The sequence below is a fragment of the Atractosteus spatula genome, chromosome 1, assembly GCF_055471065.1.
Source record: "Atractosteus spatula isolate fAtrSpa1 chromosome 1, fAtrSpa1.hap1, whole genome shotgun sequence".
Classification (NCBI taxonomy): Eukaryota; Metazoa; Chordata; class Actinopteri; order Semionotiformes; family Lepisosteidae; genus Atractosteus; species Atractosteus spatula.
The window spans coordinates 27,684,176-27,709,709 of NC_142706.1; the positions used below are offsets into that span (position 1 = coordinate 27,684,176).

Below are 25,534 nucleotides of genomic sequence, written 5' to 3' on the forward strand. Positions count from 1 at the left end.
TCTTAATATTGTTTTAATAACATTCAGAAACAGTATTATGCTTCTGTTATTTTTATTTTCAGCTACCAAAATTTGCTATTAGTTATATGATTTCATAATATTCCAAATTAAGTGGATTTAAAGAATTAGCATAATAGATTAAATTAAGGTGTTTTACTAACATCTAAAGCACCACAAGTGTCACATCTTCTTTGGGCAGTGAAAAGCTAAATTTGGCCAGACGGATCTGAATGGCTGAGTCTGTATGTTGCCATTTATACATAAGCGCAGTAGTTTAGTTCTTCAAAAACCAGTCAGCATTCAAGAAGAAGAGGTTTAACATAATTGCTATTGTCTCTGATTCAGCACACCTCATGCAAATGATTAGGAAGGAGACAAGTTGGTTGTCAGTACACTTCATAACAATGGTAAGGAACTATTTCCTACCATGTTGATACTGCCCCATTTATAAATGTACTATGAAAAGTGTGCTAAACATGGAAATGAAGGCATAGTCAAGCTTCTAGATGTTGTTCATATATGTGATTGTTTATGTGAATGCAGGAGGACCAGATAAGCATTCTTGAATACACAATAAAAATAGTAAACAAATTATTTTTCCAAATGATCCAATTATCTTTATTTTCCAATAAAAAACATAGAATGTTTTTGTTGGCTCTTTGCATGAAATGCAGCACAGTCAATATGGAAAAAAGAAACAAGATAAAGCATGATAATTTTAGTAATGCTGCCACCTGCAGATGCTGCTCAAGTGGAGCATTGATGAGCAAGCATTGATGAAATCTGTGTAGCCCCATGTGATAAATGGTCGTCTGAGAAAAGAGAAAAAATCTGAAGAAACTGGGAGTTGTGGGAAGACGCCACTGGATCGGTGCTAGAAGCAGGTTTCAGATAGATTAGGTTTCAGATTTTTCTGGATTCAGGTTTCAGGTTCCTAAAGTCTTTCAGTCTTTTAGGCTTTTAGGCATACATGTTTCTCAGAGATGGAGTGCAGTGCTTCTAGAAAAAAAGCTCACACAAGAGCACTGATCAAGTGACGTAAACAGTATTAAATAGAGAACAAAACAGAATAATTGGGAGGACTGATTGGATGATTGGTGGAACTTGAGGCAAACTGATAAACAACCTGAGCGTGTCTGACTGTGGGAATGTTACTATCTCCTGGGGCAACTGAGGACTGCGTGCTGCTGACCAGCTGGGCATGACACCTAATGAAAACTTGTCTATAATATTTATTTTGTTCCTATTGAAGTAAGAGACAAGATGTTAAAAGAGTTAATAACTTAAGTCAGTTCTGCCTGAAAATTAGACTTCTAAGCAACAGGGGTTTATGGCAATAAAGGGGGTTAACTGATAAGGATTCCAGATGCGAGCAAGGAACCCCCTGGGGGCATAATCTTAAACTGACCATTTGGCCAGGGCCTCTTAACTGGCCAAATACCATGACCCCCCCCCCCCCCTTACCATAACATCGAATGACGTCTGAAGCAGCAAGCAAGGACTATATAACCTAAAAGTTTGTACCGGCACATCGAACAATACTTTGGTTTTGTTGTTTCTTGCGGGAAACAAGACTTCGGCTTTATTGTTCCTTGCATGCAATAAACTCATCTGTTTTACTTCATCTCGGGATCAAGAACCTTATTCTTTCTGTTACAACAAATTTGGCGTAGTCGGCGGATGCTCCAGAAGGCGCAGAACTTCCCATCGGCAGGAGAGACGGTCAGCGCGCACATTACTAAGAGGTAAGGACTCCTCTTTTATTTAAAAGTCCCGACTCTCTCTGACCGATTGGGAAGTCTCTGCTCCCTGCGAGAATCGCCCGAGATGACGGAGTAAACGTGAGATCCTGAATTCCTCTGACCCGGGGAAGACACCGGTGTATGTAATGGGTGGTTTGCTGTAAGCCCAGAATTTGGTCTGGCAGGCGGTCCGCAGTATTGTGTACAGGCGTTCGAAGCTGGTGTATGCCTTAATTGCGTGTGGAGTTTTCGAACGGGTTTTGGACCTTTACCGCGAAGTTCAGGACTGGTGTGGGCCTTAATTGCGCCCGGAGTTCTGAAGGTCAGGACTGGTTTGGGCCTTAATTGCGCCCGGAGTTCTGAGGCTCAGGATCGGTGTGGGCCTTAATTGCGCCCGGGGTTCTGGAGCAAGTGGTGCATTAAATGCACATAGTTCAGGACTGGTGTGGGCCTTAATTGCGCCCGCAGTTCTGAGGCTCAGGATCGGTGTGGGCCTTAATTGCGCCCGGGGTTCTGGAGCAAGTGGTGCATTAAATGCACATAGTTCAGGACTGGTGTGGGCCTTAATTGCGCCCAGAGTTCTGAGGCTCAGGATCGGTGTGGGCCTTAATTGCGCCCGGAGTTCTGAGGCTCAGGATCGGTGTGGGCCTTAATTGCGCCCGGGGTTCTGGAGCTGAGTGGTGCATTAAATGCACGTATAATCCAGGATTGGTGTGGGCCTTAATTGCGCCCGGGGTCCTGAGATTAGCTACGCCTTGATCGTGCACGGATTGGCGTGGCGTGGTTTTTTGTTTTAAAGGAAACAGAAGTAGGAGGTATATCTATGTATGTTTTTGGTGGTTTCCTTGTTTGTGAAATACATATACACATGCACGACACTAACATAAACACACCTCATAATAAAAGAGCAAAGCATTAAGTAGCAGGATTTAAAGGACGTTGAGACCCGAGAATCGCCCTGATTGAGCTCAGTGCGTAAGTCCACCCCGGGGCAAAAGCAGCGATGCTGGCATTCTGGGGATGGTGAATTACTGATCAAGAAAGGGGGTTTTCGAGGTCTCGTTCCTTACCTGTGAACAGTGCGGTGTAAGTCCTCTCTAAAGTCTCTGAGAGGCATTTAGATCTGGAGGTAACAGACGCCCTTGGCTGAATGAGTGCAGGAATGCACAGGTTTTTCAAGTGAAAGCATCCCCCTACTGTATGAGCTGTTACCTCACACACGACAAAAGTAAAAGAGACCGAACATGTGTACTAACTGATGGTTTGAGAAAGTGGTGGAAGGGTCCGTTTATATATCGGAAAAGTGTAAGTTGACGGAAAAGAAGGAGAAAAATATGGGAAAAGCTGAGTTTGTCAGAGGGAGTTTGGGGCGAAGACGCCTGTAAAGAAAGCATATGCGTATTGATTGGCAAAAGCACAAGCATGTAGCTCCCACCCTGGTGCACGGCCGGCACCAGTGGTGGCAGATACATGAGAGAAAAAAAAAGAAATTGGGATGTGACGTCTTAAAAGTGTGTTTACGGGGAAAACAAAAACCCGGAAGAAAAGATACTTTACTCGCTACGAAAGAGTATGAACAAAAGCGAAAAGAGGCAGTGCAGGAGAATCAGAAACTAAAAGAAGAATTAGTTCCTGGTCGCACTGCACTAGTTAATGGGTTACAACCGTCAACTAAATTATATCCTGCTCTCCCATAGGGGAACAGACAGGCAGGAAATGAAAAGAATTGGGATCAATTCCCACAGTGACCATATGGAGACAGGGGGTCTGAGTGGGATGACACCTGGTACGAGTGTGATAGAGACGGAACAGGAACTCCCTTCTTAAACAGAGGGCGCCCGCAGACCTGTACTCTCACCCTAAGTGGGAGAGGGCCTGATGTAGCGGGGGCTGGCGCTGTTGATGACAGCGTCACTCTAAGTGTCTCGCACCCCGTCAAGGGGGTCTGCACTCGCACCTACCTTCCCTGATTCCTCCATACGATCAAATCCAAAACCGGAAGATATTGACCGGTGGGCTAAAGTACCGCACCTGAAATTAGGAATGCAGCGAACCTGGAGTGCGCTTCAGGAATTAAAAGGATTCATGTAGAAGTGAAACAAGAATACAGCACATTGTAGTACGAAGAGAAAAATATATTCTCGATGTGTATGTGTGTTTTATGAATTTGTGTGCCGGCATGTATGTGTGTAACTGTGAGTTTTGGTATACTAAATGACGGTGCGAGTGTGTTTAGCCAGCGGGACTGGCTAGAGACGTAACTAAAGAGACTTGACGAAAATCAACTTAAGGAGATTGGAAAATATAAGAGCGTCTGAAACATATAAGTACAGTACAGGTGGACGTAAAAGTAGTTATATAAACAGTTTTTGTATTTTTATACAATTAGTTGCAATAGTGGAAACAATTTGGATTTATTCGAATGTCTCGAAACCAGACATGCTGAAACGCTGTAGGTTTAGAATCGAGACTGGGGAGAATAAACAGTCTTGTGAGAAGATCTGTTTACCTAACGATTAGATCCTGTAAATCCCTTGTAGCCTCCCTAAGTCTGTCCCAGTCCAGTGGATAAAAATGTACTGTTAATGGAGTGTTGGTTTCTCTGTTAGGGGATACTGGAGCACTACTGTCATGCTTGTTTCACGCCTCTATTCAACAGTGTGCTATAGAGTAATATATATGGGGAGACGGCAGGAGGCCACAGGAGTATTGGGGCAGCAAGTTTTACTTGCCGAGTACCAGATTTTAACATTCACGTGCACTTATCACACGAATGTGGGTGGTTTTATCCCAGATCTATTGGGTTGGAATATTATGCATTACAAAGAATGACTATCCAGAACAGGGTATCACGTGGCTTCAACTGACTGTGATCACTCAGTATGTTGATGGTATTCTGAGTGCTTCCCCTGACGAGGAAACCCACAAGTCTGAGTTGCTTCAGCTTTAGAGTGTCTAATAGAAGCAGTTATGATAAGGCCCTTTTGTGTCTAGCATTGTGAAATTTTAACAGGGCCTGGGTGCAATGTTTTTACGGGGTGAGCACAACTCTTAACAGATCTGCTTAAGGGGGGAGTGCAGTACAAGGACAAGATTGCCTTGGTTCCAGCAGCAAAAGCCGCCTGTAATAATTTGAAACAAGCTCTCTTACAGGTGCTGAGACTGGGGTTTCCTCAGATGGATCAACCATTCCTTTGTATGTAAGTGTGGACAAAGGGTTCTTGGCAGCTGTGCTGACACAGGAGCATGGGGGTAGGCACTATTATACCATTAGATGCTGTAGCCAAAAGGTGGGGGACCGTGAAAATTTAAGAAAATGTAATACTGTTTACTGATGGGTCCTCTCTGATGCATGAGGGAGAACAGAGAACAGGCTGAGCCGTTACAACAGAATTTGCGGTGCTAACAATCGGAAAATGCCCCTCCACTGCCTCAGCGCAGCAAGCCAGTTAAGAGCACTGATGGAAGATTGTAAAAAGAAAGATGTTAAAGGGTTACTGTATATGTATATAATGTATGTATTTGTTGCATGTAGGCCACAATTCTGGATGGCTATGGAGAAATAGGATTCTCTCACCATGGCAGGGACTCCAGTTAAGAATACTGGGCTTGTCTCTGAACTGATTTGTAGTTTTACAGCTGCCGACAGAAGCAGCTTGAGTAAGGTATAAATAACACAATAAATAAAGAATTCCAGTAACTCAAGGTAACAACCATGCAGAAGCAGATGCAGATGCCAGACGAGCGGCACTGGGAGAGAGGGAGTCTGAGACCCCTGTGAAACCTCTATTGGGGAAAAGGGAGAATTCAGGTTGAGGCCTTTAATAGATGTTTAATAGTGGTTAGAACAAATGTGTAAAGAATGTGGGGTTGTATGATGATGGGATGTGGGCTGGCACATACCCAACTGTATGACAAAGATGATCCCGTGATGCGGACTGCCCTGCCTCTTGAATACTGATCTAGGGGCATACTACACTGGGAAGGTGTGCCAGGCTGTAATTGCCTCACTAGGGGTAAGTTGGAAGTCACATTTCCCCCATCACCCACAGTCTGAAAGACCAACTAAGGAAATATCAACTGAAGGAACACCGTGGGTAGATGCTCTACCTGCAGTCCTGTGCGGTTTGCAGGCTGGAGCAAACGGAACTGTGAGACTGAGCCCATTTGAGATCATCACGGGCAGCCAAAGAAACTCCCTGGAGGCCAAGTTTGGCTAACGCACTGATGAATTTACTCTCTATTAAAGTGTTGTAGGTTTGTTAACTGAAGCGGTGCACAGGGCTCGTGAACAGGTGCCGGACGCTTGGGGACCTCCAGTAGAGGGGAGACACGACCGGATACCTGGCGAGTGGGTGTAGGTGAAGAAGAGATACCCTGCCAGACGTTGCAATCCTGCTGGGAGGGACCATATCAAGTGCCACCAACTACTGACTGTGCCATCTGAGTGACAGGATGAGATCGCTGGATCCGCGCATCGCACTTTCACCGACCCAGGGCACCAGAGACTGAGTGAACAGAAAGAAGGATGTTGTTACCGTTTCTGTGTCTGATGCTTCCTAAGACCAACAGTGTGCTTGTTAGGCCTGAGGAGCATTACTGGGGATATGGTATCAATACATTCCGGGTGTTGGCATATCTATTCAGCCAAAAAATTATAATCGGAGTTGGGTCAATATTGCTGTTCCAAGATCCTGACGATAGATCTCCACACGGCTGAGGTCTGCGTTTGGGTCCTGGGGTAGGACTTTATGTATTTGTAGGATTAGGATTGTTTTATGTGTATAATTGTAACTATCACTTGTACAAAAACATCAATAACATCTTGTTGTAACCGTGGAACGCACAATGTCATGGTAATGCATGCCTGTACATCTAAAAAGGAAAGATCTGCCCTGACATTGTATGTGTAAAAATAGGCAGTCCTGACGTATGCCATATTTGATAAGGGGGGAATGAAGTAAGAGACAAGATGTTAAAAGCGTTAATAACTTAAGTCAGTTCTGCCTGAAAATTAGACTTCTAAGCAACAGGGGTTTATGGCAGGAAAGGGGGTTAACTGATAAGGATTCCAGATGCGAGCAAGGAACCCCCTGGGGGCATAATCTTAAACTGACCATTTGGCCAGGGCCTCTTAACTGGCCAAATACCATGACCCCCCCCCCCCCTTACCATAACATCGAATGACGTCTGAAGCAGCAAGCAAGGACTATATAACCTAAAAGTTTGTACCGGCACATCGAACAATACTTCGGTTTTGTTGTTTCTTGCGGGAAACAAGACTTCGGCTTTATTGTTCCTTGCATGCAATAAACTCATCTGTTTTACTTCATCTCGGGATCAAGAACCTTATTCTTTCTGTTACAACACTATATACCTTGATGGTCTGAAGCAGATGAACTGTTTTCATATACTTGTTTTAATAAAAGCCCAGTCTTAATAAATCTTACAAAGTTACACTTACTGAATTATGTAAATTCTTCAGAATTTCAGATTTTGGTTTGAGGTAGTATGCTGGTGGAACTGCATTTTCATCTCTGCAGTAACATTCCTCCAAAATCCTGGTGTCTAGTCCAGCTTCTGTAGCAGAATCTAGAATCATTTCAAACTCAGCTGACTCCACCTCTCCAGGGATTCGAATACTGCCATATTTTTCACCTACAAGTCCCTGTGTTAAAAAAAGGCAAAAAAAAAACAAGCACTTGTTTTATTCTTCATGGGGAGAAATACAACAGAAGCCTCTAGATACATTTTTTTCATTTCCTGTAATCAAACTCCATGAAAATCCTTATCCTCTGACAACAATCTGCTCTATTTTCATTTGGGATGTGACCAGATTTACTGCAGGGTGTGTAGTACAGAATGAACAATAAAATAAATAAACTAGCATACTAAATGAACATAATCATATTGATTGATCAACATATTCCTTCGGCGGCAATTCTACATTAAATGCTGAAAAAATGGCAAGATTTATCTAGTTTAAAGCCACTGCATTATACATAATGCTTACAGACCAAATGGATTTAATAAAATAAAGAAAAAACAAAACACACATTTTTAAATATTATTTCTCATACTTAAAGACTGTTTTGAAGACAAACAAGTCTTTTTCAGGCAGCAAGTCTTTATGTATTCCAAATGATCATTCATGATATTGCAGCAATCTTCCAATTTTTGCCCTAGCTAAGTCAGTGAGTGTGAGGAAGCAAAGACAAGAAAGCAGAACTACAGGTGTGTGTGCTGATCATGAAGGGGGTAGAGAGCGAAAGAGAGAAAGAAAGTTGCAACAGCTGGTAGTCTATGACATAGAGAAAGGAAACCACTGCCACATATACAGGAAGACAGAAATTAATGGCAATACATTTCAAAACTCTATAATTAGAAAAACAAAACACCACATTTAGAATACACTTTAACAATATATTGTACTGCAAATAACTAGTCAGACATTGGAGAGAGTTACGTTTTTACGCAATTTATGAATACTGTATATTTCATTAGAATGAAACTGAGTGTTAATAGAATCCCTGGTGCATGCTGGTTAGGAGTGCATTACACCTACTCTGCCTTATTCATCTGCAGAAGGAACTTACCTTACTATGCATTCTTTATGTATCTAACAGAAAATTGAAAATCGTATTAATTTGATCCATGGGAGTTTAATTAATGTTGAGTCTTATACAGCACTGGAGTAACTCCACAACAGGGAGTGTATGTACTTAATTTAAATGTTGTTGAATAAGTCTTTTTCAACATTGTCTTTTTCATTTATTAAAGTCTTACTTTTGTAAAATTTGTAAAATTTTGTAGAATTGCTTATGTCAGCCTTTGCTTCATAATCACACGGAGACAGTGCAAATTAGAAAGGGAGGAAGGGATTTTTAATAAGGCCAAACCTTTTGACGTTATGAATTGTGAAATGGTTGAGGCTATTAAAAGGTTACTGCCATCATTTACGTAAACGCAATGCTGCAACTGGGTCAGTTAATGCTTGAAGTTTGATTCAAATTGAAGAATTTGATTTTGATCTCCAGTCTATGTTGTCTGTATCTGCAGTGGAAACTTTCATATGTGTTTATTTTTTCAAAGATTAATAATTGCAGCTAAGTATCATTTAAGAAGGTCATAGACAAGTCTAGTAGCAAGTGATATTAATACACTAAGAATTCAGTGATATTAAAGATTTCTAATGATTTTTCTGTTGCCATGACAAAGCAGGTTCGGCCTCTGTGTAAAACACTTGAAATGAAGCTGAAAGGGGTTTCTCTAATATGATGTATGGCCCAAGTCTGTACCACAGAAAAGGACAGAAGGACACTGTAAAGCTACGTCAACTCTCAACCTCCCTAAAAGATAGTTTGCTAGCCTGGCTCCCCTCAGTCTGCCATCCCCATCTGCCCAGGACTATAGGTCAGAGGTCACTGCCCATCACTTAAAAGATGACCACTTAATGAGCAACCTGCAGGGTGGATGGAAATACTATATCTGATGACATCCTAACATCAACTATGATTTCCTGGTTTAAAAAGGTGTTGCACAGGTCACTGGCTTGCTTGCTCACTCCTTCCTCTCCATCTAACCAGGCAATCTGACTTTACCTAACATGTGACTGCAAGCAGTGTGAGTCAGGACTTAGATGTCACGCTAAGAGAGTGAGTCAGTAAAGAAAATAATTCTGCCCAAGATTTTCGCTGCAACAGAATAAATCTTATGTTTTGAGAACCAATTATTATTTTCAACTGATTTTCAAATTTTTTGTCAACATTCTGCATGTCTGAGCATATTCAGTGAAGTGCTATACTTGGAACTCCCACCCCATCTCACTTGGGGCTGGACCCAAGCAGACTTTTAAAACCAAAGTTCAGCAAGATGCTCACTTCCTTGGAGAGCTTTCCCTCCCCTCTCTCTGGAACTGAGAATCCCTGCACAGAGCAGCTGATGAGTTGGACCACATTAGCCCAGCCCAGCTATCTTCACCAGGAAGTTCAGAACTCATTTAGAAACATTTGGCCTAGTCTAGAAAAGCAAATATGTTTTATGTGTTGGGAAAGGTTATGTGCAACATGACCACACTGTTGAAGCAGAGTTGCTTCCCTTTGGTTTTACTGCTGAATGACGATTCTGCGGAAAAGAGTCTAACTGGATGGTATTACTGCTGTCAAAAGAATGATTGAGCACCATTGGCAACTGTCACTCTCTCTTCCCTGGCACGAATGGGCCCTTGCCTTTATTGTTGCACTAATGGAGTTGTCTACTGGTTGGGTCCTTGGTGATGGAGAAGAATTTTTATTTCTCTAGGAGATAATTGTAGAAAACATAATAGCATTGATGCTCTCTCAACCCTAACCTAGTTACTGAATTGGTTTTACAGGACTCCCTGGACTGGTCATCTACAGGGTAGAAAAGGGGTTTGTTCCTGAGAGGGGATTACAAGGGAGAATTTTGTTGATGTTTGTATTCAATTTTTTTGTTTCGAAAATAAAATATTTTTATTTTTTGTTTCGAAAATAAAATATTGATCACAAAAAGTTAGTTTGAGCAATGGAAGTTTATCATGGCAGATCAATTCAAAGATATATTCTAATACTCTTGTTGGTTTGCTATTCATGTTTTGGTGTTGTATTAATACATTTTATGTTTAGAAGCCATTTTTGAAACTGTAAATTATTGTTTAATTGATTCATAACAATATAATGGAATATATTGTTCCAATATATTAAAAATCCTACACAAGTTATCACATCACTCTTGTTTTTAATTCCACGCACTGGCTTTCTGTCAGGTTTTGAATACATTCAGTATCTGATTTCTTTAATCCCCTCCACATAACCTTCCCTCAGTTAATTCTGGTTTACTATGTGTTCCCACTGTTTGTCTACACCAGGGGTTGGCAACCTGTTTTGTATCATATGACGCTTTTTCCACAGTTAAATACGAAAAACATAACACCTGCCACATACAACGTCATTTTACAAACATATATTTGAAATGAAGTATAACTGTATTATAAAAATGTATTTAATCACCAAGTAGATCACAAACACACCTTTAATTAACAACCAGTTTTAATCTTTCAATTGGCTTTCTACAGTACATCGCCATCAATACTGTGTATATGATGTTGAACATTGTTATTGACCATCTGGTTAACTTTAAGGACATGCAGCCCCCTCAAAAAACCTTGAATTCAAAGTTTTTGGCTTAATTCCACATTTTCTGATATTTGTTGTATGCATGCCATGCAAAATCTGAATGTGTGCCACTTAGAGGCATGCACGCCATAGGTTACCGATGCCAGGTCTACACTGAGTGCCAGAGCCTTTTGTTGCTATGACCCAACAATCTGGAACACCACCCCAAAAGAAATCAGTAACTCAGCCACATCTGCTTTTACATACTTCATGAAAACCCTTAAGGCTTTTTTTGACTGTTTTATCTTCTGTAACTCCTTTGTTTTCAATTATTTTAAACATAATTTTATTATGATATATGCTTTTAGTGATTGTGAAGCACTTTAAGATGACTGCTTTAAAATGTTATACATAAAATCAGGTTTATTGGTCTTGTGATGAAGCAGAATTCAGGAGTGGTGAACTCAATTCAGACCGCTGAAAGAAGTGCATCATCAATCTTTGAGTGCTCCACATGGGGCTGTTGGAAATATCAGTGGCACTTTTAGTGCTGATTGTAAAGAACACTGGGTTTTCAACCTGTTTCTGAAGTTTTTAAACTTGAACAGCTTAGGGGTTTGTGTCTGTTGTCCTTGACCCAGCAACTTTGGAATATTTTGTTATGTCATGCCCAGTAGGACATCACTGGAGTTATAGGTGTAGTGGGAAAAAAAATAGAAAAACAAAGAATATTGCAGTAAAGGAAAAAAATTATTTATAGTACTATTATTATTATAGTACTATTATTACTGAACTCCAACAGTAAAAGTGTTAATAGTTTTCCAAGATAACAGAGGATTAATAATGGAAGAGATTTAACATACTAAGTAGATATTTCACAAACTGTTTACAAAAGATAACAATAACATGTCCTATATCCTGAAAAAAGATTGATCCCTATATGGTACCAAATCAGAGGATATACAGATGCAGCCATTCAAAATGCGCGGTAAAAACCCGCGGTACAGTAACCTACCCACAAGCCACCGCAGGGCACCGGAGGGCACTGCGGTAAGTGATTGGCTGGCCAAAATGACCGACAGGGGCACTCGTGGTGCATTGGTTGGTAGTGCAAAGATTTAATCATTTAATGTCTTTACTGTGCACATTTTAATCCGCTTAGTTTTGAATATTTATATGGATTTTACCACTAAAGGGAAATTTTAGTAGCTGAGCATAAAAAGAAGAGGAGCATAACGCATCTGAAGGTCATAAACGATATTAATTTAGGAACATAAACATTACTGTATGTATGTAAACTGTACTGTGTATGGCTGGTCTTGGTAGTTTAAAGAAAAAATACACACCAGTCTTCCATTTCTCCCTAAACATTTTAAGCATGAAAGTTTTATGAAACGGTACCCAAATATGCGATTGCTGTATAGAATGAATTTTAATTTAAAAAAATTATTTAACACGAACATTAAGCTGTTTACATCTTCCGCCTGAGAACAGTCACCCTTTGCTACCCAATGCAGAAACACAGCCACTAACTAGCAAAGAGAGGACATTAGCTACCCAATATGATAAAGAAATAAATGATTATTTTGTTTATTTCTTTTGCACATTTATTTGAACATTTCCATCGATTGTACAAGCACTTGGAAACTGTCCAATCCCTAGTTCATCAGGCATTTTACCGGTCTGGCGCCGGTCTGTGTCTTCCAGGATATAATGCCAGCGAACTCTTGTTTTTATGTCCACTATAACAGACAATCTCCTTTGCTTTTAACCGAGCGTTTAATAATTTCCTAAAATGAAAATGATTTACTTTATTTCCCTCACGGGATCAATAAAAGTATCTATCATCTGTCTAAACTATGGGACAGAATTCTGGGGTCTCCCCATACCAGAGATTATGGTAGGGCTTCAGAATGGTGATTGGCTGACACCATCTGACACCCCTCTGATTGGAGAAAAAAGACGTGCTGGTTTGCTATACATACTGTACCAGGAAGAGGATTTATTTCTATTCAAAACGTGTATTTTAAAAGTTTAAGAAGTAAAAACCTTACAGCGTACACAGATTTCTAAACTGATCAGGATCGTTATCTTTGTCTTATGCATAATAATGTTCACCGCTCTGTCCAGCAAATTAATAATAAACTTTATTTTATATAGCGTTTTAAACGAATAAGTAATTAGATTGCTCATAAACCTAATCACTTGCTTTTTCTTTTTATTTAGGCTCAGATTTCAACTATAGATCGTATTATTAATAACCAGAATAACAACCAACCAACAAAAACAACCATATAAACATAATACCAACCAAAAACATAGATAACAACCACAATACAAAATCAAATATATCAAACCATTTTACTCTCGCAAAGTCCTCCAATTATCATAATCCCGCCCCTTATGCAAAACCAAACCTTCCTCACATCCCAGTTTATCCTATTTATCATAAACAAAATCCACCTCAATTTTCAACATAAAGCATTACACAAAATCAATACCTCAACACTCCATACTCAACAACGATAATTCACAAACAGCCAGAACATGTAACTACACATTTCCAAACAGACCTAATTTCCATAGCCCCGCCCCTTATGCAAAACCAACATCCCTCCCCTGTTCTTTCCCTCCCCTGGTGGTTGTAATTGTTTTTATTTTCAAATAAATTTTAGCAAAGTCATGTATTTTAAAAATCTTAAGATTTTTATATTTATGTCTTCATTTAGTGGTTTCATTAGTGACAAAGGCTAAACTTTCTTGGAAAAATGTCTTTTATGTAAACCATGTTTGCTATTAATTCATTCAGGGCTAAAATATGTTCATTGTCTTCTAATGAAAGAAGGGTTCCTTTCGCCGTAGTCGGGTTGAAATTAGAAGCTTGCCACGCCCGGACTGTTACACCAACGCATTAGCATGTTAAAGCGATTTCATTGAGGAGCCTAGCCTTTAACTATTAAGTACTGTACTTACTGGGTTTTTGAGGGGGGGGGGAGGTGTCTTTCGCTGGAAATCTCGCCTCCTACTTTGAAAATACCCGTGAAACCGGTTCAATTCGTCACAGCCAGCACTCCTGCAGAGAGGGGGGTTGTACTTGGAGTGTATACAGTACACGCGTTATGCTCTTCGTTAATGTCTAAGCCGGAACATATCATTATATCTCATTTTGTATTTCTTAAAAAAAAATCGTTTTCCCAGCCTAACAGTATTGTTTTTAACCTGTAAAGTGCTTTGAGGAGCCACCTTTAAAGGCGCCATATACAATAAAGTTCATTATTATTACTATTGTAAATTTGCTGGACAGAGAGGTGAACATTATTACACAGAAGACAAAGATAGCAATTTACGTTGCATTGTGTATCGTGCTGCTTTAATACAGTTTTAAATAATTAAAAGTCTAAACAGTATCAGCTTTATTTATGGGTTTTAAATAAAGGTGATTTAAACGCGATTTAAATCAATATAAATGTTTATATTGTAACGCATAGGTGACTATTCATTGTTATTAAAATGACTTAAATTCGATCATGTTGTGATATTTAGAAATATACATTTGTTTGGTGCGAGTGAAGTTTTATTTAATCTCTGAGCCATACTGATTCTTCTGGAAGCCAGTTTCCGCCAGGGAGTAAAAAAAAAAAACACACTATGGTATTCTCTCCAATGCAGTGCAGTTAAAAACATACCTCTGATGCTGCTCCTAAATGAATATCGTTTATGACCATCAGAAGCTTTATGCTCCTTTTCTTTTTTCCAGTGGATTGAACAGGGAGAGGCATTTCATGATGTACTTTTCACTGATGAAACAACAGTGGCTCTGGAACAGTTTTTAACCATGTCGTTTTATAAAAAGGGGAGATATGTACACGTTACTGAAGCTAAAAGTTTAGCCTTTGTCACTAATGTAACCACTAAATAAAGACATATAGAAATCCCTATGTTACAGACTGTATATGGCTGGTATTGGTAGTTTAAAGAAAAAATACACACCAGTATTCCACTTTCTCCCTAAACATTTTAAGCATCAGAGTCTTACATGTGGTTATTTCGGAAACATTTGTACGTGCTCCTTCTGACCATGTTACTGTTTACTGTTACTGACCATATTAAGTTTAAGTGCCTGTGGGCACTTTTCCTGTCCGTGGGGGGTGGACCGTCTTTCATTAGAAGGTTAGTCTGTTCTACTCTGAGAATGTAGAGGGGGTGGAAAGTGCCCGCGGTCATTTAATTAGTATTAAAATTCGCACTGATTCCCTTGCGAAGATACGGACATAGGAATATTCGTGCGTGGTCAAAAAATGGCATAAAAACGACAAAGTGAAGGCTGTGAAAACATTCACAATGTACTTTATACACAAAGCAAATATACCCCCCCCCCCCTCTCAATTCAATTCAAGCTGCTTTATTAGCATGACAGATGGGTACAATCAGTGTTGGGTATTTACTTTGCTTTGAGATGCCACTTTTAAAGGTGATATATAAAATCAAGGCTTTAACTTGCTTTAACTCCGCAAGTCTGAGTTCTTGTGTCTGTCCTATCCGAACCCGAAAGTATTACAATATGTATCTTTATAGCAGGTGGTGTACAGCTTTTTAGTATAGATTACACTTTTCTAAAATGTATTTAAAAAATAAAAACGATTACAATCTAATCTTTCCACGTTTGATCCCAAAATAAATCTAAACGGGGAGAAAGCTATGCTGAAAGTTTATTAAGATACTTAGAAGACAAAGATATCAATTTATGTTGCATTTGTCTGATTGTGAATCAAAAAACACATATATTTAAACCCGCAATTGCGATTTAAATCAAAACGTTATTTAAATCAATATAAATGTTTATATTGTAACGCCTAGGTGACTATTCATTGTTATTAAAATGACTTAAATTCGATCATGTTGTGATATTTAGAAATATAAATTTGTTTGGTGCGAGTGAGGTTTTATTTAATCTCTGACTCAGTGATGGCCTGGCATGGTGAGGTGCGCTGGCAGCTATGTGGTGTTACGCAGTGGTGGCCTGACACGGTGAGGTGCCCTGGCAGCTGTATGATGCAGTGGTGGCCTGGCACGGTGAGGTGCGCTTGCAGCTATGTGATGCAGTGGTGGCCTGGCACGGTGAGGTGCGCTGGCAGCTGTGTGATGCAGTGGTGGTCGGGTATGTAGAGGTGCACTGGCAGCTGTGTGTTGTGACGCAGTGGTGGCCTGGCACGGTGAGGTGCGGTGGCAGCTGTGTGATGCAGTGGTGGCCTGGCATGGTGAGGTGCGCTGACAGCTGTGTGGTGTGGCGCAGTTGTGGCCTGGCACGGTGAAGTGCGCTGGCAGCTGTGTGATGCAGTGGTGGCCGGGCACGGTGAGGTGCGCTGGCAGGTGGGTGATGCAGTGGTGGTCGGGTATGTAGAGGTGCACTGGCAGCTGTGTGTTGTGACGCAGTGGTGGCCTGGCACGGTGAGGTGCGCTGGCAGCTGTGTGATGCAGTGGTGGCCTGGCATGGCGAGGTGCGCTGACAGCTGTGTGGTGTGGCGCAGTTGTGGCCTGGCACGGTGAAGTGCGCTGGCAGCTGTGTGATGCAGTGGTGGCCGGGCACGGTGAGGTGCGCTGGCAGGTGGGTGATGCAGTGGTGGCCTGGCACCGTGAGGTGCGCTGGCAGCTGTGTGGTGTGACGCAGTGGTGGCCTGGCACGGTGAAGTGCGCTGGCAGCTGTGTGGTGTGACGCAGTGGTGGCCTGGCACGGTGAAGTGCGCTGGCAGCTGTGTGGTGTGACGCAGTGGTGGCCTGGTACGGTGAGGTGCGCTGGCAGCTGTGTGGTGTGACGCAGTGGTGGCCTGGCACGGTGAGGTGCGCTGGCAGCTGTGTGGTGTGACGCAGTGGTGGCCTGGTACGGTGAGGTGCGCTGGCAGCTGTGTGGTGTGACGCAGTGGTGGCCTGGCACGGTGAAGTGCGCTGGCAGCTGTGTGGTGTGACGCAGTGGTGGCCTGGCACGGTGAAGTGCGCTGGCAGCTGTGTGGTGTGACGCAGTGGTGGCCTGGTACGGTGAGGTGCGCTGGCAGCTGTGTGGTGTGACGCAGTGGTGGCCTGGCACGGTGAAGTGCGCTGGCAGCTGTGTGGTGTGACGCAGTGGTGGCCTGGTACGGTGAGGTGCGCTGGCAGCTGTGTGGTGTGACGCAGTGGTGGCCTGGCACGGTGAGGTGCGCTGGCATATAATGAATATATTCATGTGCATCCAACACACAGTTCAACGCTAGCAACTACACAAAATCTAAAATATGAGCTCTACTTGCCACTTACAATACCAACAGTACCAGCTAACTTTAGTAGTGACATTTTCATGGATCTTTTTAACAATAAAATTTACAACATCAGACTTCAGACACAATTAAACAGGCCTCAAAAAAGTCTGGTACAAACATTTTCAGCATGGTGAAACATGGTGAACATTTCCACCACTGCGTCACACCACACAGCTGCCAGCGCACCTCACCGTGCCAGGCCACCACTGCATCACCCAGCTGCCAGCGCACCTCACCGTGCCAGGCCACCACTGCATCACACAGCTGCCAGCGCACCTCACCGTGCCAGGCCACCACTGCGTCACACCACACAGCTGCCAGCGCACTTCACCGTGCCAGGCCACCACTGCGTCACACCACACAGCTGCCAGCGCACTTCACCGTGCCAGGCCACCACTGCGTCACACCACACAGCTGCCAGCGCACCTCACGGTGCCAGGCCACCACTGCATCACCCACCTGCCAGCGCACCTCACCGTGCCAGGCCACCACTGCATCACACAGCTGCCAGCGCACCTCACCGTGCCAGGCCACCACTGCGTCACAACACACAGCTGCCAGTGCACCTCTACATACCCGACCACCACTGCATCACACAGCTGCCAGCGCACCTCACCGTGCCAGGCCACCACTGCGTCACATAGCTGCAAGCGCACCTCACCGTGCCAGGCCACCACTGCATCATACAGCTGCCAGGGCACCTCACCGTGTCAGGCCACCACTGCGTCACACATATTTTAGCGCCATATATTTCATGGATATTATGGAATATAATGGATGGATATCTTAGTTATCTTTCTAGTTCACAGGTTTGCATGCATAATTTAATTTTGAAAGCCACTGAGACATCAGGTACTACTGTTGTATTTATGAAAAAGAAACAAAACAAAAAACATACTAACAACTGTGCCATCCTACTCCTTAGTTAATACATTTTATTATTCATAAACAGTTAACATTGTTAGCAAAATATTTTGAATTATATTTAACCCTATTTTTTCTTTAGTTTTGTATTTAACTTATTATATGATAGTCAGACTTAATGTATATTTGAACAATGAAAATATATTTTTACAAGATTTTAATTAAGCACTTAAAATTAATATGGTTAATAATAGTAAACTGTAACATGCTGTAACAAGATCGGTTAAACTGCGAAGAAAATGCTTTCAGAGAAAATGTTTCAGGTGTGAAGAACATAGATCTCCAATGCAATTTCAACCAAACCTGTTCCCACACACCCTGCCCCCACTACCATTAGAATATACACAAAGCACTCAAATCTTTCGAGCTAATGATCAGGTGACCCGAGAGAGAGCGAGAGAAACACCAAGGGGTGCGGAACCAGGGAACTATTTACATGGAAAACGGGCGATCTCCCCAGACTGTCCGCCCGTTTCACTGTTACCTGGATACCTCTTTAGAACTCACTAACACTGATTTTTAGTTTAGAAGGATTCAAGTAGGGTTTTAGATGAAAGGCAGCGACCTTAATCAAGCCCAAATCATAATTGAACCCATTCAGAGCCTACATTACATTTTAGCGTTTCATTCTGAGCAGAAGACCCTCACACCTGAAGAAGGGGGAGGTGTTTTTCGCTGGAAATCTCGCCTGCTTCTACTTTACAACCGGAGTGCTGGCTGTGACGAATTAAACCGGTATTACAGGTTTCAATCACAGACCATGTGACATGGGAGTCAGGAAACTAACACAGCGCCACCGGATTTGATAACGCTATAAAAACGCTATAAAATAATGTGACTTGGCACAAAACAAGTTTACAGCACAGTACAATAATAAATGCTGACCATGACTTTAGAAGCATAAATTGCCTTACACTCAATTTAAACACAAGCTGTCTTTAGCCCTCTAAGCTGGTTCATACAGAAATGTAGAGATCCAGGCTCAGAACACACAGCTTCATTAGCGAATACATATGCAGGACAACTAGAGAAGACGTTTTACAGAGGAAGGATCTTTAGAAACATCCCATCAGTGACATCACTGAAGTCAACTCCTAGGTACTGTAACTGTCGTGTGGATAGTTTCACAAGAATCAGACAAAGGTTTAAGCATCGCTTGTTCTAGATAAAACTGCAAAAAAAAAAACAACAACCCATAATGTACTTCTTTGCGGCTCTGTTTGCCCAAATCATATATTCACAACGTGAAATCTAGAAAATAATATTACGTAACCAAAATCCGCAATATGGAAACAGAACCTGTGTAATTGTTGATAGATGATGTACTCGTAACATTTTTTCAAGACGAACTACAACATTTAAAAAATGACTTGTATGTACTTGATATCTCTAATCAATCCACGGGTCCCAGCACAAAACGAAAGTAAAACGCATACCGTTTCGCGCTTCTTATTAGTTGCTCAAAAGTAATTTGACCGTATGAAATGCATAATATAAACCTAGAAACATATACGTGAGCAGTACTTAAGCACTGTAGTATCGGTGTTAAGACATACCTCTCAAATACTGTAAATCAAGTTAAAAATATCTCAAGACCGATTCTGGTCATAATGAAACCATGTTTCGTGTATGTTTTCTTTAAAGTACCGAGACCAGCCATATACTGTATGTTTATGTTCCAAAATTAATATCGTTTATGGCCTTCACACGCGTTGCAGTATGCTCCTATTCTTTTTATGCTCAGCTACTAAGATTTCCCTTCAGTGGTAAAATTAGATATGAATAGTCAATACTTAAACGGGCACAGTTAAGACATTAAATATACATATACACACTGTATACAGTACAGTTTGCATACGGTAATATGTTTATGTTCCTAAATCAATCTCTTTTATGAGCATGTGAAAGGCATGGTGAATCACTGTACTTTGCATGATTGGAAACAAATGCGTGATTGCGAAATGCTGTGGTGTTACTTTTACAAAGACGGTCAATGAAAAAAAGAATGTTGACCAGGGCAATACTTTGAGTTTACACTTACAGCTTGTCCAAGGTCATTCATTATTAATACTATTAGTAATATCTTCGTTAAAGACTTTGATGGCCACAGCTCAAACATGAGAGGTTGAGCTTTATTAGCTCCACCTTGCGGAAATTCCGGATACTATTATTTTGCTTGTCGTATTATAGGAGAATTTACGGTAACTCGCGGTATTTACCGGTAGCTTGCGGTAGACTGCGTACAGCGTACCGCAAAATAATGCGGTATCGTCCGCGCATTTTGAATGGCTGCATCTGTATGTTTCATTGATGCTGTTCACAGTGGAGAGGACTATCAATCATTTGAAATTCTCTCCCCACTAGCAGTTAAATAATAAAAATGTCAGTACAATGATTTGAGAGAACCTCAATCCTAACAAACACATTTGTCTTTTCTTAGTGTAGGTCAGGAGTTAACTTATGTTTCGCCCTCAAGGTTGCTGCTGTCCAGTATGTTTGAAGGGTTGTTACATTTCCAGCATTATATCAGATGACAAAAATTAGCTAATAATTAGCTAAATAAGGAAATTAAAGCCTTGGGTGGATATAAAATCAGAAATATGATGTGTTGTTGATGCCAGGACAATACAGCTTACCATGACCTCCTTAATCTAAGCTGCTCTACTCAGCAATGAATACAAAATGTTCTCAAAATGCAATGAATTACAGGAGATCAAATTAATGAGACAGTAATTGCTGTCCCGGAGTTAAGGCAATAAACATGTCTTAAAATGAAGATCTCAGCTGTCAAACCATACTTGTCTTTAATCAGCAAGAATGTCTTGTTCATTATCAACTTGCTGGACAGATGTACTCTAAAAGCATTTCTGTAAGGAAGTTAGAATGCTCTACACTGACAGAAGAATGTAATTTTTTATGTATAAGAGATTAACATTATACTTTGTAAGGGGAACATTACTTTATGTTTACTATATCTAGTCTGAAAAGCAAGATAAAATATTTTTGAAAATAACAGGTTTTTACGTTTCTTGACCATATTTCACCTTTAAAAGGTTATGAAGCCTTTAATTTAACTACACTGAAACTTCTGTTTCCTTATCTGGACATCTCCAGAAAATATTCCAATATTTTTATCCATGCATTTATGGCTACTTTTATAATGAATACACCCATACCTCCTTTTACAAACATAATTTGTTCCCAGAAAAACAAATAGCAAAAAATCATAAAAAGAAAAACATATTCCCATTATTTCTCAAGGGGAAAAATCATGATCCATACTGGACCCCAAAAATGTCACACCTATTTTTACTTTTTTCACCAAAAAATGACTAAAGAAACAATAATAACTCACATTCACACTATGGTATGTGTTTTTAGTAATAAACCCAATCACAGACGGTGGTGTTTTCTAAAATAACCATTCAGCAAAGACAGAACCACTAAAAAGGAATACAGGGGGCCAAGTTTAACACCCTTAAGGTGTACTGTAAAACACAGAAGTTAAGCAGGTATTATTTCCCATTACCACGGTGTTTATGGAAATAATGGAAATAGGATTAGGGCCAGGGAAGATGTAAATATGTCGGAGGCTCATGCTGCAGACGATTTTACAGGCCAATAAACACAGAGGATCAAAGGGGGTGTTCTGGTTTACTCTGGTTTCATTAACGTCTTGATAAATCATTAATTAGTCTTTAACAGAACACAGGGGATGGAACAGAAGGAAAAAAGAGACAGAGAGAACAAGATTTATTGCTCTAGGTTTGTGCTAGATGAGAGGACCTTGTTCTAATCAGTCTTGGAGACCAGATTCTGATTATTTTTTAAATATATTTTTAGTAAATTCTGATTTATTTTCATGTTGTTAGAAGGGTGGCTTAGCGTTGGGACATACAGATGCAGCCATTCAAAGTGCGCGGTACAGACACGTACCGGAGGTAATTGGCTACGGCGTCGCGCATTTTGACACAAGATGACGCGGGGTACCGCGGTACGTAATTGGTTGACCGACAGGGGCACTCGTGGTCCGTTGGTCTGTCGTAGAAAGATTTACTGTAAACGTCTTTACTGTGCCGGTTGTAGTATTGAATATTTATATGGAATTTTACCACTGACGGGAAATCTTAGTGCCTGAGCATAAAAAGAATAGGAGCATACTGCAACGCGTGTGAAGGCCATAAACGATATTAATTTTGGAACATAAACATACAGTATATGGCTGGTCTCGGTACTTTAAAGAAAACATACACGAAACATGGTTTCATTATGACCAGAATCGGTCTTGAGATATTTTTAACTTGATTTTCAGTATTTGAGAGGTATGTCTTGACACCGATACTACGTAAATACTGCTCACGTATATGTTTCTAGGTTTATATTATGCATTTCATACGGTCAAATTACTTTTGAGCAACTGATAAGAAGCGCGAAACGGTATGCCCAGGGCGTTCTAGTTTTCATTTTGTTTTAATGCAGTGCAGTGGATTGATTAGAGATATCAAGTACATACAAGTCATTTTTTAAATGTTGTTGTTCGTCTTGTAAAAATGTTACGAGTACACCATCTGTCAACAATTACACAGGTTCTGTTTCCATATTGCGGATTTTGGTTACGTAATATTATTTTCTAATTTCACGTTGTGAATATATGATTTGGGCAAACAGAGCCGCAAAGAAGTACATTATGGGTTGTTGTTTTTTTTTGCAGTTTTATCTAGAACAAGCTATGCTTAAACCTTTGTCTGATTCTTGTGAAACTATCCACACGACAGTTACCTAGGAGTTGACTTCAGTGATGTCACTGATGGGATGTTTCTAAAAATCCATCCACTGTAAAACGTCTTCTCCAGTTGTCCTGCATATGTATTCGCTAATGAAGCTGTGTGTTCTGAGCCTGGTTCTCTACATTTCTGTATGAACCGGCTTAGAGGGCTAAAGACAGCTTGTGTTTAAATTGAGTGTAAGGTAATTTATGCTTCTAAAGTCATGGTCAGCATTTATTATTGTACTGTGCTGTAAACTTGTTCTGTGCCTAATTACATTATTTTATAGCTTTATCAAATCTGTACATTGTCTGTCGATAATGTTTCTGTAGTGCTTTTTCAGTACTCACCATGTGACCGTGCCGGTGGCACTGTAGGTTAGGTTCCTGACTCCCATGTCACATAGTCTGTGATCGAATCCCATGTAACTATGACTTTATTTTTTAACAAACATTTCTTTGCAAAAATGAAACGTTTCCCTTGGTCAGAGATTAAATAAAACCTCACTCGCACCAAACAAATTTATATTTCTAAATATCACAACATGATTGAATTTAAGTCTTTTTAATAACAATGAATAGTCACCTATGCGTTACAAAATAAACATTTATATTGATTTGAATCGCGTTTTGATTTAAATCGTAAACGCGTGTTTAAATATATGTGTTTAAAGGCGATATACTGTATAAAAGCGCTGATTCTTATGGAATGTGTTCCGCCGGGGATTCAAAAAATTTATTTTTTTTAATTGCGTATCTAAGGAAAATTGCAGTATAACTTTGTTCATGCACAAACAGTGGCATGTTACATTATTAATTTGGGTGTCTCCTCTTGCCAGAAAGCTCTAAATTGCATTTTGAGTGCGGTTTTTAACTTTTTCTAAATTGCAACCCATAAATAAAGCTGATACAGTTTAGACTTACTGTATTCTAAACTGTATTACAGCAGCACATTGGACAATGCAACGTAAATTGCAAAAATGCACTTGGAATCTGTCCAAGCCCTACTACGAAAATTATTTAAACTGCGACACTTATCATTCATCTTTAAATAAACTTTATTTTATATAGCGTTTTAAGCGAATAGGTAATTAGATTGCTCATAAACCTAATCGCTTTTTCTACATAAACACAGCGTGATTGCTCTCTGAAAATGCTTTTTCTTTATATTTAGGCTCAAATTTCAACTATAGATCGTATTATTATAAACTTTCTTGGAATAATGTCTTTTATGTAAACCATGTTTGCTATTAATTGATTTAGGGCTAGAATAATGTACGTTCATTGTCTTCCAATCGAGTCGAGTTGACATTGGAAGCTTGCCACGCCTGGACTGTTACACCAACGCATTAGCATGTTAAAGCGATTTCATTGAGGAGCCTAGCTTTTTAACTAGTAAGTACTGTACTTCCTACTTTGAAAATACCTGTGAAACCGGTTTAATTCGTCACAGCCAGCACTCCCACAGAGAGGGGGGTTGTGCTTGTTAATGTCCGATGACATACAAGTGGAAAGATTACAGATTTTAATCGTCTTTTTTCTGAACAGGTTCAGAAAAGGTTGTTTTGAGTGTCTGAACATTGTCTCTTTGCACCTGTAGTTATTTGCATCTGGGAAAGCTAATGATTATGATCTGGGAATGTAACTGAGATTTTTTTCTCCATAATAAGCAGCTTTGCAGCAGGTTATTTGTTTTCACTGCTTGAGAGGTATTGGAATGCTGCAAGCAAACATGCAGCTGTAAAGTTGAGCAGTTTTTAATGTCATGCTCTTAAGAAATAAAGCCTTTAGACAATTAGGAGGTACTGGTATTCACAAGGTAGAAGGTGGTGTTTTCAGAGGCCTAAAGGGAAACTGTTATACCTAATGATTAAATACTTGATGAGACATTTTTTTACTGCATTGTTTATGTATGATCTGTGTATCTCAGCTGAAAAGCTGAGATAAAATAAGATGTATGCATCTAAATAACTGGACCTCAAATAGCAGACCTTATGAGCAATACTGTGTGTATTTATTTAAAATATTTATAGCTCCTCTGGAATGTTGTTGGGGGAAAAAAAAAACTGATGTGCTGAAACAGTACAATTAAACACGCTCTGCAGAAAAGGGGATGGTTGTTAGGTCAGCTTCAGTTTTACACGTACAGTACACATTTGATTTCATTAAAATTATGAGGTACCCTGTATCCGCAGGACTCAAGAGGCTCTCAGTCATGTCACTTTGCAGTTGATGTCTCCTAGAGGTTCCTAGATTCTTATTGTAAATAAAAGGAACAGCATACAGTGGGACTTTTTCAAAAACAGGGAACAAATTTCAACATCTGACTGCACCAAGCACACAAATATTGGTTCTAGGCTCCTGAATCACCTTTGGTCCCTGGATCATTGCTTTTAACCATTTACACAAGGTTTTTACTGTAAAGCACTTTCACAGCTCAACATAAGTGGACCTTCTGGGGCACAGGCTTTAAAGGAGCTTTTTAAAAAAAACAGACTTTGCATTTCCTGTTATAAGCTATTCTTTTAGCATATGACAAGCATGCCCTTATTATGGCGATATCCTCCTAAACATTGGAGAAATAACTCTAGAAGTTCAATTAAAACAGAAATGCTTCAAATCACTTGGGATACAACAAAAAAGTGGCGTATTATAAAGTGTGTTAAAAATGTAGCTAGT

The 25,534-nt window shown here is 40.4% G+C and overlaps 1 protein-coding gene across 1 annotated transcript in view; it reads right to left on the minus strand.

The window, feature by feature from the left end:
* nwd2 (NACHT and WD repeat domain containing 2) overlaps window positions 1-25,534 on the minus strand; it is a 196,668-nt gene that overhangs the window by 33,670 nt on the left and 137,464 nt on the right. Inside the window, exon 5 of the mRNA XM_088910798.1 lies at window positions 7,207-7,410. Within this exon, the coding sequence (XP_088766924.1) occupies window positions 7,207-7,410 (204 nt within the window). The remainder of the gene's footprint in view (window positions 1-7,206; window positions 7,411-25,534) is intronic.